The sequence below is a fragment of the Rana temporaria genome, chromosome 4 (assembly GCF_905171775.1).
Source record: "Rana temporaria chromosome 4, aRanTem1.1, whole genome shotgun sequence".
NCBI classification, from domain to species: Eukaryota; Metazoa; Chordata; class Amphibia; order Anura; family Ranidae; genus Rana; species Rana temporaria.
Genome location: NC_053492.1, coordinates 148,753,305 through 148,774,587, shown reverse-complemented (window position 1 = coordinate 148,774,587; position 21,283 = coordinate 148,753,305). Strand labels below are relative to the sequence as shown.

The 21,283-nt window shown below is 42.6% G+C and overlaps 1 protein-coding gene across 1 annotated transcript in view; it reads left to right on the top strand.

Moving 5' to 3' along the window:
* IGSF10 (immunoglobulin superfamily member 10) overlaps positions 1 to 21,283 on the top strand; it is a 64,908-nt gene that overhangs the window by 13,807 nt on the left and 29,818 nt on the right. The window contains exon 2 of the mRNA XM_040349185.1: positions 11,980 to 12,206. Within this exon, the coding sequence (XP_040205119.1) occupies positions 12,007 to 12,206 (200 nt within the window). The 5' untranslated portion in view covers positions 11,980 to 12,006. The remainder of the gene's footprint in view (positions 1 to 11,979; positions 12,207 to 21,283) is intronic.

Below are 21,283 nucleotides of genomic sequence, written 5' to 3'. Positions count from 1 at the left end.
GCATGCGCAGTGGGTGCCCGGCCGTGAAGCCGAAAGCTGTCACGGCCGGGTGCCCACACTGAGAATGAAGACGCCGGCCGGGGAGGGGGGGAGAGGAGCGGAGCCCCGGCCGGCGCGTCGCTGGAGCGCTGGAGCAGGTAAGTGTCTGTTTATTAAAAGCCAGCAGCTACACTTTTTGTTGCTGCTGACTTTTAATAAACATACAAATGGCTGGAACTCCCCTTTAATGATTTTTTTTAAAGTTTATCATACCCGGGATGTCTACTAGATTCTGGTTTGGACAGATTTAAGTGAGTTATTCCTAAAGCCTCGTACACACGATCAGTCCATCCGATAAGAACAGTCTGAAGGACCGTTGTCATCGGTTAACCGATGAAGCTGACTGATAGTCCGTCGCGCCCACACACCATTGGTTAAATAACCGATCGTGTCAGAACACGGTGACGTAAAACACAACGACGTGCTAAAAAAAAAAGAAGTTCAATGCTTCCAAGCATGCGTCGACTTGATTCTGAGCATGCCTGGATTTTTAACCGATGGTCGTGCCTACTAACGATCAGTTTTGACCTATCGGTTAGGAATCCATCAGTTAAATTTAAAGCAAGTTGGCTTTTTTTTAACCGATGGTTAAATAACCTATGGGGCCCACACACGATCGGTTTTGAATGATGAAAACGGTCCATCAGACAGTTGTCCTCTGGTTAACCTATCGTGTGTACGAGGCCTAAGAATTACAGGCCTACAATATAAAATGGCAAATTTCCATGCGAAACAATTGTACTGCTTTGAGCATCAAAAATCTGACATAATCATACCGCCATGGAGGTTAAAGCACAACTCCACTGAGAATTTTGTTTTAGAATTGAAAGGTTTGGGGAGGATAAAAATTGCTATCAGGTTTATATTGCTATCTTTGTCTCCACTGGAAGGATTTTCTCTCACTGTGTGTCTCAGTGATACACCTGTGACTCACTGGCACAAGAATTAAGGAAATCATCTACCCAATGTGGACATAAACTTGAATAAAAACCTGAGAATGATTTTCTATACCAAACACAATTAAACATTTTGATTGGAATTCATCTGTAACCATGGGACCAAATTGTATAGTCCGAATGTACCCTAAGGGATCATCTACCAAAGAGAGACATTACATTTAGAAGAACTTATTATAAATAGTCAAGCCTCATACACATAGAGGTTTAGCAGCTCCTGTATGCTTAGGCCTAAAATCCCCAGTCCTTTCTGGCAATCTGGGAGTCTACGTACAGCAGGCAATACATGTGAATGACTGTACACAGTTGTGCACAGGCGTATGCAAAATTTAACGTTTGGGGAGAAGCAGCTCCTGAAAGCACCAGGGTTTAAATGTCTTAGCACACAGGAGCTGCTAAGCGTCCATGTGCACAAGGCCCTACTGGATATTATATTTCTTTACAAGCTTGCAGAAAATATCTACCATCAAATCTTGAAGCTTACATGGTGTATTTTTTAGCAGCCCCACCAACAGCATGATTCTTTACTTTAGGCATGTACAGTATATTACAGATGCAGTTAACCCTCATGGTTCTCATTTGTGTCCTACTCTTCAATGTGTCTCCTACCATTTACGTGATTTCCAGAAAAACATTGGGAAAAAATATGGGACCTTAAAGGGTCAAGCATACCTCCCAACTTTTTGAGATGGGAACAAAGGACTCCTATTAGCAAACATGGGCCAGATTCACAAAGAGATACGACGGTGTATCTACAGATACACCATCGTATCTCTGATTTTTACTGGTCCTATCTATGCACCTGATTCATAGAACCAGTTACGCATAGATAGGGCTGAGATCCGACAGTGTCACACTGTGTGACACTGTCGGATCTTTTTTTGGATTTAAAAATGCCGGGGGCGTTCCCGCTGATTTACACTGAATAATATGTAAATCAGCGAGATACGCAAAATTTACGAACGTACGCGGACCCGACGCTGTGTTCTTACGTCGTTTTGCGCGGTACCCGTCGTATACTTACCCCTGCTAAAAGCAGGGGTAAGTATTGTTAAGTATGGCCGTCGTTCCCGCGTCGAATTTGAAATTTCCTACGTCGTTTGCGTACGCCGATTCACGAACACGCGCGTCGCAAGTCCCGCTCACGTCGCAACCACTGACGTCCTATTGACGTTAGTGGGAGCAATGCACGCCGGGAAATTCCCCGGACGGCGCATGCGTATTTAAATCGGCGCGGGAGCGCGCCTGATTTAAATAGTACACTCCCCCAGCCGCGGAATTAGAATTCCGCCGGGGGAGTTAGGATCCGCCGTCGCAAGTTTGGAGGTAAGTGTGTTGTGAATTTGACACTTTCCTCACAAACTTGCGAGGGCGGATCTTAAAACACATAGGTTACACGGATCTAAAGATCCGCTAACCTTTGTGAATCTGGCCCCATGTGTTTAGGACACACCTCTGCCAGGCCCCCTTAAAAGAGAGTTAAACAAAGGAGAGTTTTTTTTTGTCACTTCTACCCCTTTGTATTGGCTTTTAAAACTACAAATGCAATAATTTAATTGTTGGATGAAAGGTTTAGTACTGGAAAACACTTTTTGAAAGATAAATAGTGCATTTTTTATACAACTATATAGATCAGACTAAAATGATGGACAAATGAGGATGAAAGAGGGACACAGGGACTTTGTTCCAAATCAGGGAGTGTCCCTTGAAACCAGGGACATATGGGAGCTATGGTCATGTGAATCATTCTAGACTGTGATGGATGTTGAAAAACCTTCTAATTCTTGCTGACAATGCACAACGGTGCACGCCACAAAATAAGTAAACCCCCTGCCAAAAAAAACTTCTGATGTTCAGAGATGTTTGTTGTCTCTTTGTTAAGTTAAAGTATATCTAAAGCCAAAAGTCAGAACTGTATTAGAAGGGAAATCTTTCACTGGGGACACCCATCTAGGAGATTTCCTTTCACTTTTGAGTTACAGAAAGTTTGCCTGTAGATGTAGCTTAAATCAAATCATAAACACCTAAATGTAATGTTGCACATGCTATATCTCTGGCTCAGCTGCATCACTCTTTACTGCAGGGGTGCCCAACCTTTTATAGAGCGAGGGCCACTTAAGCAACTTGGTAACCAATTTGCGGGCCACAATGAGACATGATGACACAGATGACATGTCACAGCTACTCTATAGGCCCTCCGATCCGATCCGCCCAGATGGAAAGGGACAAATTCCCTTCTGTTTTTTTATTTTGCGGATCGTATTGTAGGTTTACATGGGTGTAAAACAGACAAAAGTCTGTTTACATTTTTTGCTCTGTAGAGGTGAATTGAGGGTTCCGTTTGGTAGGGCCGATTGTGTGAAAAGGGCCCAAGACTGCTTTCACACTGATGTGCTGCGTTTTACCCACGCTGCGGGTGCAGCATCATGCACCTGTGTCTATTCTATGGGTGGGTTAGCTGAACATTGCCATAAATTCCGCCTGTGGCAAAAGCCGGTGCTGTAGAGGAAGCATAGGCTCATGGGGCTCTGTTCCACAGCTGCTTTCTTCCTCTACCACTAGCTTCATTCACAACACTGATGCTGTGGTATGGCAGGTCGGCAACCTACGATCTGGGCTTGCCAACTTGCCATTTCAGAGCAGGAGGTCGCGGGCCACATCAGAGGGCTCCGTGGGCCACATGTGGCACCAGGCCACTGGTTGGCCACCCCTGCTTTACTGCATGCTCCCAAGTTGGACTATAGGCAGCCATGCCAATGCATAGGGAAAACTTCTGCACTGGTCACTGTATTTAAACTGGCATTGAGCAGCTGCTGGACGCATCCACAGGAAATTCATACCAAGATTCTACAGCATGTGCACAGAGCTGGAGACAAAACATATACTAATTAAAAGGAAATTTTTTTTTTTTTTACAAATGAAAAAAAAAATGCAATCTTCTTTACAGTGCTCAACAAAACTACAGGGGGTAAGGCAATTAATGTGATATTTAAAAAAAACATTTAAGTATTCCTTAAATTTAGAAACTCACATGGTTGATTAAAACAGGCACATCTTAGTATGCAGGCATCCGGGTAAAGCTGTCCACGTAGGGCAGCACAGTGGTGTAGTGGTTAGCACTTTCACCTAGCAGCAAAAGGGTCGCTGGTTTAAATTCTGACTACGACACAATCTGCCTGGAGTTTGCATGTTCTCCCTGTGCCTATGTGGGTTTCCTCCAGGTACTCCAGGTTTCCTCCCACTCTCCAAAGGCATGCTGGTAAGTTAATTGGCTCCCGTCTAAATTGGTCCTAGTCAAGCACGTCAGGACCCTTTGGAGTAAGACCGTGCTATATCAAGATACCTCTCAACTCAACTCACATAGACCGTCCTCCGTACTACTATCATCCCTTCCACGCTGTGCTCCATGAGCAGTTCAATCGCTCTACTGCAGGGTAGTCTTCCTGGTCACGATTGCAAACTGACAGCGGTGAGAGCCAATGGTGCAAAGGATGGTCTATGTGGACAGCTTTACCCTGGATGCCTGCATACTTAGATGTGCCTCTTGTAATCATCAACCATGTGATTTGCTAAATGTTGTACCTTCATTAAATGTAAGCATATTGCTACACTTAGAGGCCCCTCTCTTCTCTTTTATACTCTGTAGCTCCTGCTGGATTTTGCTTCTAAGCCACTTGTGAAGGCTGCCATTTGGGGATCACATTGCTAGAATCTTTTTATATTGACTATAAACTGAAGGACTTATGAATAAATGGTTGTGGAATGAATCATCTGAGTTTCCATTATTTCTTATGGGGAAATTCGCTTTGATATACAAGTGCTTTGGATTACAAGCATGTTTCTGGAACTAATTATGCTCGCAATCCAAGGTTTTACTGTAGTTTTACTTCAAGTTCTAATTTACTAATTCTAATCACTTCAATTTTCAATTTACTGGAACACTTTTAACTACATTACACATACAGAACTGCTTCAGAAATGTAATGTATTGTGGCAAAAATCTGCTCTTGTGATTGACACTGTTATTCCAAGGAGCTTTAGGTTTATGAGTAGACCGCGAAAGGGACTCTAGTATTCAGATTATTCCACTCCCGTATCTTTACCCGTGACGGACGCACGTACGTTCGTGAATCGGCGTATCTAGTCATTTACATATTCTACACCGAACTCAACGGAAGTGCCACCTAGCGGCCAGCGGAAAAATTGCAGGCCGTCGTATCTTAGCTAGGTTTAAGTGTATCTCAGTTTGAGCATACACTTAAACTTACGACGGCTTAGATTCCGAGTTACGTCGGCGTATCTACTGATACGCGGGCGTAACTATTTGTGAATCTGGCTATATGAGTTTTTTTCCCAGCGGGTTGAATGAAAAAAAAATTGTCAGCTCCGGTCGGTCCAGTGTCAGAGCCGCTGTACTCATTATGCAAAGTTAGTACAGAGATCTCTCCTACTGAGCTGTTGTGTTCTGACAGGGTGACGGCCTCCCTGCCAGAACACTTCTGTCAGCGCTCTCTGCCATTGGCTGAGAGCACTGATCCAGAGCCGGTTGGCTGCTGGTTTTCCAGCATGCGCCACTCCCATACTGGCTCTCATTCACACAGGCCGAATGCTGGCCGGTTTTTATTGAACTGGCCAATGTTGCCCAGTATTTGGCCCATGTGTACATGATTCGATGAGCAGGATCTGGATTTTTAGATAATTGCAAGACTGGGTGACTGTTTATATATGGACTTCAAAAACAGATATTAATTGACAGACTTCCATTCTGGAAATAGTCTAATGTTTGTTGTATACTAGCATATATTTCAGGCAAGTGGTAAAACCCATTTTAGACATGCTGGAAGACCTTGAGTGAGTGAGTGAGTGAAAAACTTATATAGCGCTACACATGCGAACTGAATCGCCTCTGGGCGCTTGTTTGACCATTTCTCCTTTGAGCTCAGAAGAGGTGGGTTTTGATCTTTCTCCTAAAGGCCAAGTGGTTCTCCTCCAACCAAATGGAGGTTGGTAAAGTGTTCCAAAGTCGAGGTCCTTGGACAGCAAATCTTCTTTCTCCTTTGGACTTGTATCTGGTTTTGGGGATTTGGAGTAGATTTTGGTTGGATGATCGCAAGACGCGATTGGAGTTGTAGGCTTTTATTTTTTCGCATAGATATTGGGGGGCATTTCCCCAAATACACTTATGCGCTAGACAGAGTGCTTTGAAAGTGATTCTGTCTTTCACTGGTAGCCAGTGAAGGCTTCTCAGTGATGGGGAGATTGATTCCCATGTTTTTTTCCCAGTCACCAGTCGCGCGGCCGAATTCTGAACGACCTGCAGGCGAGTGATTTGGTACTTTGGGAGTCCGAGGTAGAGGGCATTTGCATAGTCCAGCCTGGAGTTAACAATTGTTCCCACCACGACTGCTATGTCTTCTTTTGGAATAAATGGAATAAGTCTGCGTAGTAGGCGCAGCAGATGGTGGGATCCGCTGACTACTGACCCTAGTTGTGCATCCATTGTCATGTAGGTGTCAAAGATGACTCCGAGACTTTTGACTTTGGTGCTAGGGGTGATGATTTTTCCTAGAATGGGCGGAGGTGTCCAGGTTGTTGCCGGTTGATTCTTTCGATTGGCGTGAAACAGGAGAAATTCTGTTTTCGAACCGTTGAGTTTGAGATAACTCTTTGTCATCCAGTTCTCTATCAAAGAGAGACATTTCTCTAGATTGAGATGATGATTCTTTTTGTTGCAGATGCGGAAATACATAGTTACATAGTTAGTCAGGTTGAAAAAAGACACAAGTCCATCCAGTTCAACCACAAAAAACAAAAAATAAAAAAACACAGTAAAATCCTATACACCCAACTCCATACCCACAGTTGATCCAGAGGAAGGCAAAAAACCCCAGCGGAGCATGATCCAATTTGCTACAGCAGGGGAAAAAATTCCTTCCTGATCCCCCGAGAGGCAATCGGATTTACCCTGGATCAACTTTACCTACAAATCTTAGTACTCAGTTATATTCTGTACATTTAGGAAAGAATCCAGACCTTTCTTAAAGCAATCTACTGAGCTGGCCAGAACCACCTCTGGAGGGAGTCTGTTCCACATTTTCACAGCTCTTACTGTGAAAAAACCTTTCCGTATTTGGAGGTGAAATCTCTTTTCCTCTAGACGTAAAGAGTGCCCCCTTGTCCTCAGTGATGACCGTAAAGTGAATAACTCAACACCAAGTTCACTGTATGGACCTCTTATATATTTGTACATGTTGATCATATCCCCCCTTATTCTCCTCTTCTCAAGAGTGAATAAATTTAGTTCCTCTAATCTTTCCTCATAGCTGAGCTCCTCCATGCCTCTTATCAGTTTGGTTGCTCTTCTCTGCACTTTCTCCAGTTCTCCTATATCCTTTTTGAGAACTGGTGCCCAAAACTGAACTGCATATTCCAGATGAGGTCTTACTAATGATTTGTACAGGGGCAAAATTATATCTCTGTCTCTGGAGTCCATACCTCTCTTAATACAAGAAAGGACTTTGCTCGCTTTGGAAACCGCAGCTTGGCATTGCATGCCATTATTGAGCTTATGATCAACTAAAACCCCCAGATCCTTCTCCACTACAGACCCCCCCAGTTGTACTCCCCCTAGTATGTATGATGCATGCATATTCTTAGCCCCCAAGTGCATAACTTTACATTTATCTACATTAAACCTCATCTGCCACTTAGTCGCCCAATCAGACAGAGCATTGAGGTCGGCTTGTAAATTGGCGACATCCTGCAAGGACGTTATTCCACTGCATAGCTTGGTGTCATCTGCAAAGACAGAAATGTTACTTTTGATCTCAAACCCAATATCATTTATAAATATATTGAAAAGTAAGGGTCCCAGCACTGAACCTTGGGGTACACCACTGATAACATTGGACCATTCAGAGTAAGAATCATTAACCACAACTCTCTGAATTCTGTCTTTCAGCCAGTTTTCTATCCATTTACAAACTGATATATCCAATCCTGTAGACCTTACCTTACACATGACAATTGTGTATCATCCGCATAAGAGTGGTAGAGCAGCTTTTGGCTGCTGATGATTTCAAAAAGAGGGCGAAGATAGATATTAAACAGCACCGGCGACAGGGGGGATCCTTGAGGGACTCCGCATGACACCGTGCGTTTTTCTGAAGTGAACGGACCCAGTTTCACTACTTGCGATCGGTTTCCCAAAAAAGAGGAGAACCAGGATAAGTCACATTCCGTGACTTTGGCTACCTCTGCAAGCCGAGTCGGTAGTAGTTTGTGGTCTACCGTGTCAAAAGCTGCGCTAAGGTCCAACAGTACTAGAAGACAAGGTTCTCCTTCGTCTGCGGCCACAAGAGCATCATCCCATATTTTGAGCAATGCTGTTTCCGTCCCGTGCCCTGGACGGAAACCCGATTGATAAGGATCGAGCAAATTATGGGTGTCTAAATGCTGTTGCAGCTGTTGTACCACCACTTTCTCCATTACCTTGGAGAAAACGTTCAGGCCTGTTATGGGTCGATGGTGTTCAGGGTTTTTGGGGTCAAGGGTGGGTTTCTTTAAGATGGGTTTGATTATACCTTGTTTCAACAGGGTGGGCACAATGCCTTCCCTGAAAGACTGGTTAATCAGCTGCTTGATGGGTGGTGCCAAAATATCGGCACATTCCTTCAGCAGTTTGGTGGGGATAATATCGTTAGGCGCTGTGCTATTTCGCAGAGTGCTGATGATATTTTTAGTGGCCTCGAGGGAGATGGGTTTTAGAGTAAACCTTGTTGATTGGGCCTGATTCCTGTGGGGATTGGGCGTGCGACTGAGGGGGGGATTGAGAGGGGTACTCTTTTGCTGAATGCTTTCACGGATCCTTTCGATTTTGTTAACGAAATGATCCGATAATTCATTGCAAAATTCTTGGGTATCAGAATTGGGGGCTTCAAGAAAAGCTGGGTTCATGGTCTGACTGACCAACTTGAAGAGTTCGCGGGGACGGTTTAGGGCATTGGTGATGGTGTTGGAGAAATGATTTTTTTTGGCTTGGAAAATTTCTTTGTGGTATTTTTTTGTTGTTTCCTTGTAGAAGGCGTGGTTTTCGTCTGTAGTGCTTCTTTTCCAAGAGATGACAGCTGGTCGTTAAACCAACTGGAGTTGTGTTTCCGGATGCAAGTTTTACGTTTGTGCGCTACCAAGTCAGCTGACTGCAGTAGACCTGTGTTAATGGCATCCAGGGTTTCTGTGGCTGATTGATGTGAATGGATTTTTCTTATTTTATTTCCTAGTATTGTTTTGAAGAGCTCCGAATGAAGCTTCTTCTGAGATCTCGTCCAGTGTATTGACACTGGTTTTGGCGTTGTTGTTAAAGGGGTATTTTTGGTAATCATGAATTTGATTACATGGTGGTCTGTCCATGGTAACGGCGCATTGTTCAACTACTACTGCATAGCTCATATAAGAAGACTGCACTGTCTGAAAAACATGTGGTCAGATCATACTTGCTCATCCAATCACCTCTAAATATCTATGGTGGCCTTAAAGTCCATGTGTGTCCAGAGTATAGACATTAAGTACATTCTATTGTTTTAACAAGCAATAAAAAAGCTTTAAAACAAACCAAATCTAACCTCTTTAGCTTCTTCAAATGTAAAGTAATTAATTCTTAGATAATTCAATTAATTCAAAACAAAGCCCATGAAGTCTATTTTGTGTTGTTTTTTAGCAGCTTGGAAACATCTGGTGTTCATATATTAGAGTGCTGGCAGGCTGCACAGAATCCACAGTAATAGAAAGTAACAGAAATTTTTTGAAGATCATTTTTCCGCCACAACTATACATGCAGAGGTGAATTGTCTTACAGTACTTTTACTGCTTGTTAAGCATATGTAAATGCTTGAGTGTGCATAGCTTAGGCACTGGATCACTTTAAGTGTTATCACATACAGAGGGTGGTTGTCTTTTTTAATTTGCAATGTGCTTTAGGTAGAGAAACAGTAGAGATACACACAGTGCTTCCAAATCCTGAAGTTCTTCTTTAACCACTTAAGCTCCAGACCATTATGCAGGTTAAGGAAATTGTCCCTTTTTGCGATTCGGCACTGCATCGCTTTAACTGACAATTGCACGGTCGTGTGACATGGCTTCCAAACAAAATTAGCGTCCTTTATTTCCCACAATTAGAGCTTTCTTTTGGTGGTATTGGTGGTATTTTGAAAAAAAATCCCAAATTTTTACTTTTTGCTATAATAAATATCCCCCAAAAATATATGAAAAAACTTTTTTTTCCCTCAGTTTAGGCCGATACCTATCTACCTATTTTTGGTAAAAAAAATTGCAATAAGTGTTTATCGATTGGTTTGCGCAAAATTTATAGCATTTACAAAATAGGGGATAGTTTTATTTCATTTTTATTAATATTTTTTTTTTACTACTAATGGTGGCAATCAGCAAATTTTTTCGTGACTGCGACATTATTGCGGACACATCGGACAATTTTACACATTTTTGGGATCATTGTCATTTTCACAGCAAAAAGTGCTATAAAAATGCACTAATTACTGTGAAAATGACAATTGCAGTTTAGGAGTTAACCACTAGGGGGCACTGTAGGAGTTAAGTGTGACCCCATATGTGTTTATAACTGTAGGGGGGGCGGGGCTGGATGTGTGATGTCAGTGATCGTCTTTCCCTATATCAGGGAACAGACGATCACTGACACTGCCACAATAAAGTACGGTGAAGGTGTGTTTACACACACGACTCCCCGTTCTTCAGCTCTGGTGACCGATCGCGGGACACCGGCGGTGATCGGTTCCGCGGGTCCTGCGGGCGTGGTCATGGAGCTTCGGACAGGGTCACGGGCATGCCACAGGCGGCGCGTTTGCGACCCCACGGCTGGGCCTTAAAGAGACACGTACAGGTACGTGATTGTGCCCAGCCGTGCCATTCTGCCGACGTATATCGTCGGTAGGGGGTCCTTAACTGGTTAAAGTGATACTAAAGTCTATTTTTTTTTAGTTAAAAATAACAAACATGTTATACGTACCTGCTCTGTGCAGTGGTTTTGCACAGAGCAGCCCAGATCCTCATATTCTTGGGTCCCCCCGGCACTCCTGGCCCCTCTCTACTGTTGAGTGACCTCACAGCATGCAGCTTGCTATGGGGGCACCCGAGCTGAGGCACTCAGACACAGAGCTGCGGCCTGGCCCCAACCCCTTTCTCTTCTCATTTGCTGACTTTTATTGACAGCAGTGGGAGCCAATGGCGCCATGCTGCTGTCTCAGCCACTCCACTAAGACAGCCAAGACACTCCTGCAACATTGTTGGATCTACATGGGCTCAGGTAAGTATTAGGGGGGCTGAGAGAGACTCCTGCACACAGAGGGCTTTTTATTTTAATGCATAGAGTGCATTAAGAAAAAAAACCTTCTGCCTTCACAATCACTTCAAGTACAAAAGCAAAACCAAATGCCTTTATTTAGCAAATTCAAGGGAGTATGCAAAGGGCACTGATCTAAACGAACAATTCAGAGATCCTCTTTTTTAATGTTCTGACTACTGGAAACTTTTGTAAGCTGAAATGTTATTAGCTGTTTCAAGCAACTCCACAACATTACTATTTGCATTTTTATTTTAAAAGCAGACCTCATGTCTGCCAAGTTTTAAATCCCTCACTTAGGAATGGGTTAACCCAGACATCTGGTGATTAGACGGACACATCTAAGTTATGTACAAAAACCACATTCTGATTTCTTGGCAAAACTTTATGGTAACCTGAACTGCCTTACCAGAAATTCCATTAACCTGTTTACAAAGTGTCAGTCACTTGAGCCACAGAATTGAAGTGAAGGCTTAAATGCCATTTTTGTTGCTTCCTTTATGTTCTGTGGATGTCTTTTGGTATTTGGCCATTCCATTTGTGGTTTTACCTCATAGAAAACAGATGCTAATGTGAAATACTTTATGATTTTTTTTTCTCTTGCTTTCTTAGGGTAATGTTGCTGTAAAATAACCAATAATGAAGCAGACGATAGGCAGACGTCATTCATGTCTCCCTGGCTACCTTTTCATCTTCTGGATCCTGGCTCTTCCTGGCAGAGTGAGGGCATGCCCTAAACCGTGTGCTTGTTATGTTAAGACAGAAGTCCATTGCACTTTTAGGTACCTCAATATCATCCCTAAACAAATTCAAGTTGATGTGGAACGCATAAATTTAGGGTAAGTTTAGAATGTAAACTTCTTTAAAATCTGATCTTCATTAACGTTTAAAGACTTTATTTCATATACTCTGTAAATGTATCTAATAAAAAAAAATATGATTGCTTTCTAAAACAGAAACAACCTAATATTTTAGAACCATTGCATTTTATACAATAGTTTCATGCTTGTTGGCTATCTTTAGTACAGTGTGTGGAAGCAATGGCTTATATGAAGTAGAGCATGTGAAGCAACACAAAATTATAACCAGAAAGGTTTAGGTAAGGTGGGCCAAATAGAACTAAAAAGCTTTACACGGGAGCAGCAGTTCTGGACATGCAGATGGCACAGAAATTAGTAATAAACCCCTTATTAGTGGTATTAGTGACTGTGAGATATGTAGATACCTTTTATTTTTAGGAAGACTTTACTGAGTTTCACATTGGTACACTGGCAAGCTTTGTTCCGTTTGACACACCTCATCATAACATCTATAGTTTGCTTTCTGTTAGAGTATAAGTACTGTGCCACTTGATTTTGAGAACTTTAAATGGAGGGAGTGAAAATTATGATTAATCTGTTCCAGTCTAAGGTGGAAAATTAAACTTTTCAGACAAGGCTTAGCATTTATTGGTCAGTATATATTCCTGTCTTTCTAGTGTAACTCGGCTTTAATATGGTAAAGTTAAAAACACTACAATAGTCAAACTCACATTGTGTGAAGATAGATACAGCATAAGGATTCCACTGTGACCTGAGGAGGGAGGCCATGCCTCTGAAACGCGTTGTCATGGCAAATGTGTGACATACTCACTCTCTTCCCCCCCTGTACCCTGCTCGAGTGGGTTTGTGTGTCCTCTAAGAACAGCGCCGGCTGGACCAGATGCATGCGCATTAGGATCTGCACGTCGAGCATGGTGGTGGATAGCCTCGGATGTCGTGGCAGGATCCAGGCAGCTAGGTTGAACGTCCATGCTCCCCCTTCCCCTTGTCTGGATCTTGAGGAGGTTATAGGAGTGCGGCCACAGTAGAATCCTTATGCTGTATCTATCGTCACACAATGTGAGTTTGATCATTGTAGTGTTTTTAAGTTTACCATATTAAAGCCAAGTTACACTAGAGCGGCTATGCGCTCTCTTCTTTTGTGTTTTGTCTAGATGTGTTCCTGCCACCCAGAGGATCCATAGAGAGCAGAAGCACCTTTTGACTTGTCTAATTATCACCAATAGCGGGAGGGCTATATCAAACTGTTGATTAGCGCACCTGCTAGTTTTTTGTTTTGTGTGTATTTTTTATATTCCTGTCTTTACCTATTTTGTGTGTAGCAACCTCCTAGATAAGTGCTTGGATTAAATAGATAGGTTTAATGTTCGCTCACTGTGTTTTGTGGAGCTGTGTCTTTGGTGTGGCTGCAATTACTATGTTAGGTAAATTTAGTTGCTCATTGTTAGGTCTGCTCAGTGTTCTCTACTGCTGCTAGTCTGTTTACTCCCTCTGCATTCTGGAAAAGCTGTGAGATCTTTCTGGATCATAGGTGCTATGCAAATGGCAGCATAAATATTTATACAGCCCTGGCCAATCACAGAAAGCAGGGCCCTAAGGGCATGCTGGGAGACTGTATATATTCTCTGAGCACACTGGGCTCTTGTGCCTTTTCCTGGAGAAGATTAGCCAGCCTGGAGGGCTTGCTGCCCTCCAGGGCAATGCTGTCATGTGCTTGTGTTTATGAGTCCTCAGGTGGGTGACCTGAGGGCCTGGAGACTGAAGCTAAGGACAGCTGACCTAGGGTCTGTCTGCTAAGATCTGGTTTGGTATCACTGGAGAAAGTTGCCGCTTGGAAGTTGGAAAGAGGCAACCAATGGTCCCTGGACATTTTGTGAGTACAGATGGCTGTGTCACCCCTTTTGCGCTAGAGAATCAGCTGTATGTTTGCTAAAGGGGATTTTGGCTGGTGTCCTGAAAAGCTTAGTCTATTTAGTTCTCTGTGAAGGAACTCTGCTCTTGCTATTCTAAATGAAGAAACTTGTGTGCTGTTAAATGCTTTTTTTCCAATGCCAAGTCCACAGTATGCCATATGCAAGCACTTCAGCTTTTAAGAAAAGAGTTTGCTGTCCTCCACTAGTACATTTTTTCTGTTTTTGGAGTATCCCACTCAATTCTCTCAACCCTATCCAAATTCTCTAACAATAAAAACACCACCCATTTATTGATGGAAAAAGTGGATGTGTTTGTATGCCTGGCTGCGGGGCAACCCACTGGGGAGAAACCTGGACAAATGTCCAGTGGCTCCTTCAGGAGTAGTACTACATGTGCATTGAACAAAAGTACTGGATCTCAGCTGGAAGTGGTGGAACAAATTTTTTCCTGCATGAGCATACTTTCTGATAGGATGAAGAGTTTTGAAATTAAGGGGCACCCTTGAGCAGAAGCACTTCTCCACTGCTTGTAGATTTAGAAGTGCCAGTTGATGTGACTTGGACATGTTGTATAGATCTTTCTGGGAGTGTTCCTAGGTGCTTTACCATGCACATCCAAAAAGAGAAGACAGGTTTTGGGAACTTCTAGGTGAGCTGGCCTAAGAGTACCTTGGACCTCTTCATTCTTATAAACGGTATGAAACTGATAAAGATGATAATTTTACCAAGTGATTTTTTTAGTCGAGGAAGAGGTCATATTACATGCAGCATGCACGTTTAGACAACCATGGGGTTGCTTCTAAAGCACCGGAAAGGTGGGAGGTATTGAAAGCAGGCACCTACAGTTTCTTGTATACATTCTTACATACCTTCAAGAACACATAGATAATAAGACCATGGGGCATACTGTTATGGAAATCTCTATAAGATCCTGCACTTGAGACCCAGTCCCAGCCCCCAGTCTTACTTGCCAGCTAAGAGACTAGAAAGCTAGAAAGTCTGGAGAGGCAAGAGTGTTGTGGATTGCCCTATACCATTGATCCTTGACTAAAAACAAACCTATATATATATAATTGAGTCCCTTCTCAAAAGAGTCTCTTGTTTTATTAAAGCTATGGTATTGCAACACATTGGTTTCCTCAGCAGGGAATTTACTTTTCACTTCAAACCACTGTTGTATAAACATTGCTAAGATCCACCGCAGGGCTGCCTAACACCACTGTGTGTTCCAGACTGATCTCACATTCTAATTAACAAATATTGCACATTCCACTGTTCTAGCTGTGCTTTCCGTGAAATGCTTTTCCCCAGCTACAGTAATCAGTTACAAAATCATAGACCAAGAACAATTACCATGTGCAGGTGTGAAAAGTTTCCTGCTAAGGCTTACCTATCAATAATGGGTCTGTGTTCCTAACCTATGCATACCATTCAGTTATTCCACCATTTTGGCACCACACTTAGCTGGTAGCCATGAACCGTAGCAATTACCTAATCTATTTATTTTTCTTAACAACGCATAATAGAATTTGCAAATACATAATAGAGGGAATGTTTCAGAAACAGCCATGGTCTTGCAACTTGAAAGGCACCCTCCACTTGAGAGATAAACAAATAAAGACTTGACTATGAGGCCAATTGAGGAAAAGCTAAGAGTAGATAATGATTTACAGATGTCCATAGTTGCTTTCTTTAGTGTGGTTGTGTGTGACAGATAATATATATTTTATTTTCTACTTGGTAATACAAATAATTTTAATCCCTTGAGGTCTGGTGGAGCGCTTTTCTCCACAGTGACAGATGAAGGTATATTTATTAACGCAGTTCAAAAGAATAATATCGACACGCAAAATGCAGTAACCAGCAGTCTGCCAATCAGACTCCACCTTTCATCTGTTAGTAGTAGTGTAGTTAAGAGTAGTGACAACCACAAGAGGTGATTGCTGCACTTTGCAGAGCTTATCAACTAACCCAAATGTCCTCTAACAACATTATGTTTTAAGGCAGTGTTAAATGTATATACTGTTATAAAAAATCGGAATTATATGGCATATTTTATAAATTTCTAGAACGGTTTTCAATATTGTAGCCCAGGTGATTTTAGGGAATATAATTGTAACGGTCACCACCGTTTACAATATTCCCATTCCATCGCCCCAGGACAGCTTATCCGACAGTCTACAATCCAGCAGACACGATCCATCCCATTTCCCAGAATAACAAGACCGACAAGCTCTGTTACTGGTTTCAAAATGTATGAATGAACTTTTAATGGTATCTTAGCTTTCTTATATACAGTACAAGCATGTTACAGTGACAATGAAACTCTCCGCCCCCAGCATCACACAATGGGGCTTCAATACACCTTCAGATGGGCTAATTACTAAACATTATCCAGACAGCATGGCTCCGCCAAGCTGTTCTCACCTACTTCATAAGACACATTCCTTAAGTCAGACGTCTGACCTTTAGACTGCTAACTCACAACACATATCTATCATCAATAGCATCTTCACACAAACAGTGTCATTAGCATCACACAATGAAAGGTCTTAGGAGCAGACGTAATTAGCACAATGGACAATGAATGTAATCACAGCAAGATACTTTAACATCCCTTAATAGCCAGCCAGGCTGACTCTCAGCTTCAATCCACCTCACCACAGTAGCAGACTTAGTTAGCATCTCAACAGTCATTGAAGGTCTCTTATTGACCAGTTGTGGGTCAGCATGAAAATCACCTGTAATATGTCCAGATCTCCTGCAATACATGAATTATCATTTGTCAGTCACCCTATGCCCAAAAGGGGCACAGGGTGACCCTAGACCCAAGAGTCATTAGTGATGCTGGCACAGGAGTACCCCCCATCCTTCAAAAGTCTCTGGGTGTCACGGGTCATTCCGTTACAATAATCAATTAATAGAGAAAGTAAGATATAAGATTTGCACATCAAAATCCCAACCTATAAAGTGTCACTTCCTTCAGAAGCAGCCTTAGTTACTATCTTGTACTCTCATGCATGTCCCTGCTTATATAAGCTCACAAGGTAAACGATGGACTGGGAATATAACAATGGGAAAATATTAGGGTTTCTTTCTTATCTCTTCACTACTTCTACTTCACTACTTCTCTTGCTCTTATTTCCTGAGCTAAATGCAAGCAGGACCCTGTCTCTAATATCTGAACCATTTTTCTTTCATTTCAAACATGAGTCATAGCAATAATTTCAAATCAAATGTGCCTTTCAACGATAATCCTCAAAAAATCCCCAAAACAAAATATTAGTTTGTGGTTTAATAGTGTGGTCACCGGTGTGCACTTGGCACCTTATAATGTTTATTTCACTTGATGAAGGCAGCTGATGAAGGCTCTTCTAATATTCATTTTCCTGGCACTACATTTTCTGTTCAAAGAGAAGTGCAGTCTAGATTCACTAATCAAAACTTCAATAATAGAGGCAAACTATAAGGTTTTGTTGAGGTGGTACTTAGTGCCGACCAGACTGGCCACTTTTGTTCCTGAGGCTTCTTCACAGTGCTTTCAGAGCTGTGGTCAGGATGGGACGGCTTACCATATCTGGTGGCAATGCCCCAAAGTAAGAAGATTTTGGATCAGAGTCTATAACTTTGCATACTCCCTCACTCAGAATAACCTGACCAAATCCCCAAAAACATGCACTCTTAGGTTGTAAGATCGAAGAGGCCTCCAAAGCCCAAAGACGACTCCTTACGTTTATATTTGTTTCAGCCAAAATTACAATAGCTAAGAACTGGAAGTCAGCAGCCCTGCCATTTGACCAAATTAAACATAAACTTTCTTGGCATATGTTAAACGAAAAACTGACGGCACTTGCACAGGATAAAATGAATCTGTTAAACAAATAATGGGATCCACAAATCAGTTACTTGACCAATAAACCCTGGATACTCTCTGACTAGAGAGTGTCCTGAGGGGTTTAGCGCGGAGCATGGAGTCCTCCTCCCCCTCTCCCCCCTCTTTCCCTCCTTCTCTCCCCCTTCTGTATCTTTTTTCTCTTCTGAGACTCTGGTGTTGTCGGGCTGGGGTTCGCCACTCCGCGGGTTGGGGAGGCGGGTCATCCCCAAATCTCTGCTGGGGTTGCCTGCTTCTCCTGCCATGGGGTGGGTGCCCCTGAGCCCTTTCATGTGTGTGTTTTGGGGATACAGGATATGGTGTGAAGGCCAACACAGATGACCCATTCCATAATAGGTCGAGAGATTTTATAACAATGATATGCATTGAGGACAGGTAGACTACCCAGAAAGTGTCATTCTCTCTCTTCTGAGGGGGAAGTGGTTTCTCCGTGATTGCAATGTATGCCTCTCTGCTTATGGACACTATAAATTGTTAAAGTCAACGCCATGGTCCTTTCATTGTATTGTGAAAAACTTGAATAAAAACCATTGAAAACATGGGAAGTGCAGGATTATAAAAAAAAATCTAACATTTATACTCACCTATGTGGTTGCAGCCTTGGTCCTATACTGCAACTGCCCCCCATTGGCTCTAACACTGAGGACTAAGCGATCACAAGACCTCTGATCGCTCAGTTCTTGGGCTTCAGTGAGCAGAGAGTTGGTGACTGACAGTCATCGGCTGTCTGGTCTACACCTCACTGAAGCAATGGGCTGAGGAGGGAGCGGGAGTGGGTGGCTCAGGCTATCAGTGGCACGCTGAGAGGCTGAGCCAACTGCAAGTCATGCATCTGGGAGGATCTCAACATTATTGTCGGATCTCTCCAGAGCCTGGACAGGCTCTGTGACATCAGTCAACAGTGGGCTTTAGCCTGTTGTCAGCTGAATCTGGGTCACAGGAGTTCAGGAATAAGAACACTCCTGTGACCCACAGGAGAACTATGGCCAAAATAGCTTTGTTGAATCAGAAATCACAAAACAAAAAGCTGCACAAGTGACATTACTTACAGTTAGTAGGATGTGTTCCTTGTGTTGCTGTCTCTTCTATTAATTGAATTTTCCTCCATCAATCCCCCTCTTTCCCCCCTACTCTTGCCACCAGTGGAGTTGGTGGAGCAGTGACATGCAATGCACTCATCAAGAGTGCCTGTCTATGCCTGCCCTTTCTAACAAGCTCTTCCATTCATAGAGACTGTAGACCCTCTATGAATAATCAGGATTATGAATGGAGGAATGATAGATAATTGAAAGGTCCCGCCCCCCTCTATTAATAGATCTTGCTTCATGCACAAAGATAAACACATGTGCATTTCATAGGGTGAACGGAGTATTAATTTCAGCTCATTTTAATGATAGATGTGCACTTGATGCAATCTTATTCATACGTGGTATAGGCATTTAACCTCCCTGGCGGTAATCTCGAGTGTGGCTCGGGGTTAAATTTCAGTACCATTAGCGACACTCGGCATTGCATTGCAGAATCCTGGTCATGGTTGCTTACCTTGTCCCCAGGATCCTGCAATGTCCCCCCGCTGTGTCCGCTGGCTTTGTCCTCTGCTTGAGGTACTGTGTGCCTGGCTCCGTTCCCTGCGAGCGTTGCGATGCATGAGGGCGGAGTCCGGCAGCAAATTCAAAAAGTACCAAAAACATAATACATACCGTACACTGTAATCTTACAGATTACGTTACTGTATCTAATCATTTCACCTCTCTTGTGTCCATAGTGCTTTGTCCCGTGCCCTGCATGCAGTTTCGTACTGTTCTTTCTGCCTGGAAACTTGAGATTGTCCATGGCAACCAAAAAGTGTCCCGTAAAAAGTGGTTTTAGACCAGCTAGAAAACAGTGATAATAAATTAGAACACTTGCAGAATTGAGCGATAGTAATTTGTGGGTAAATTAATTTTATTATTATTATATTATTATTTTTTATAATTATTTATAGTTATTTATTATATTATAATATATGATTTTGTGTTTTGTTTTAAATCAGATCCTTTTTTTATTTTTATATGCAAACAACATTGAGACAATATAGGCCAATTATACAAACAGAATCACATTAAACAAAACACAACACAAAAAAAAAAAAAAAAGGGACCCCAAACCACCCCACCTGAACAAACCCCCCCCCCATTCCTGAACCCCCACTCTGCTATTGGAGTATGTATGGGGGGGGAGATAAAAAAAGGACAGAAAAAAAACCAGCTGATTGATTTTGATGATTTTGTGTTTCAAAATTTATCATACCCGGGATGTCTACTAGACTCTTGTTTGGACAGATTTAAGTGAGTTATTACTAAGAATATAAAGCGCCAAATTTCCATGTGAAACATTGTACCGCATTGAGCTTCAAAGATCTTACATAATCATACCGCCAGGGAGGCTACAGCAGAACTCCAGTCACAAAATGAAATCGTTAAAAATTAAAGTCCATTAAAAGATGAGTTATTTAAAAGCTACTTTTGCTGAAAAATGCTTCTTTAAACCGGAGCAATTTCCTGTAGTGTTCTGCAGTACTTCTTTGTCCTCATTCTTCCAAGTTGAATGATGGATGATGGCCAACCCATTTCCTCTGAGCCTGGGCTTTTAATGACCCATCACAGGCTGTGACTAAAAGGGAACAGCACAGTGATACACTCATCTCTCTGTCACTCTAGGTTTTTTCACCTATCAGCACGCTCCGTGTAAGTACGTGAACTAATTGGCTCACAGATTATTTTATTTCAGACTCTTCTAGACTACATCATTCCCAACTAAGTATGAGCTCCGGCGTGTTCGCATGCCCACGTGCAGAGCCCGCCAGGAAGCCGACACTGCTCTGCGCTAATAACAGGAAGTGAGACATTGTCCTGATGCGGCTGCAGAGATCAGGAAATGTCTCACTGCCTGTGATTAGCGCAGTGCAGTGCCGGCTTCCTGGTGGACTTTGAACGTGGGCTAACACACTGGAGCTCATCCTTATTCCCAACGGTAGTATTCTATAATAATGCTGGAAAAGAAGGAACAAGCAAATATGTGATTGTCATGTGCAACACTACATTTACTACCTACAAATCTTTCATTATTGTCTTTTGAGGGGCGTTCTGTAAAAACAACCAATGGATAAGTTCCAGTCTGTAAAACCAATCAGATTGCATGGTTAATTTCAGTGGCAAACCACGTACACATTCCTGCCCTCCAGCTTAGAAACAGCAGCCCCATAGCTCTTTGATTATTCATATTTAGAAACCTAGTGCATGACTACATGC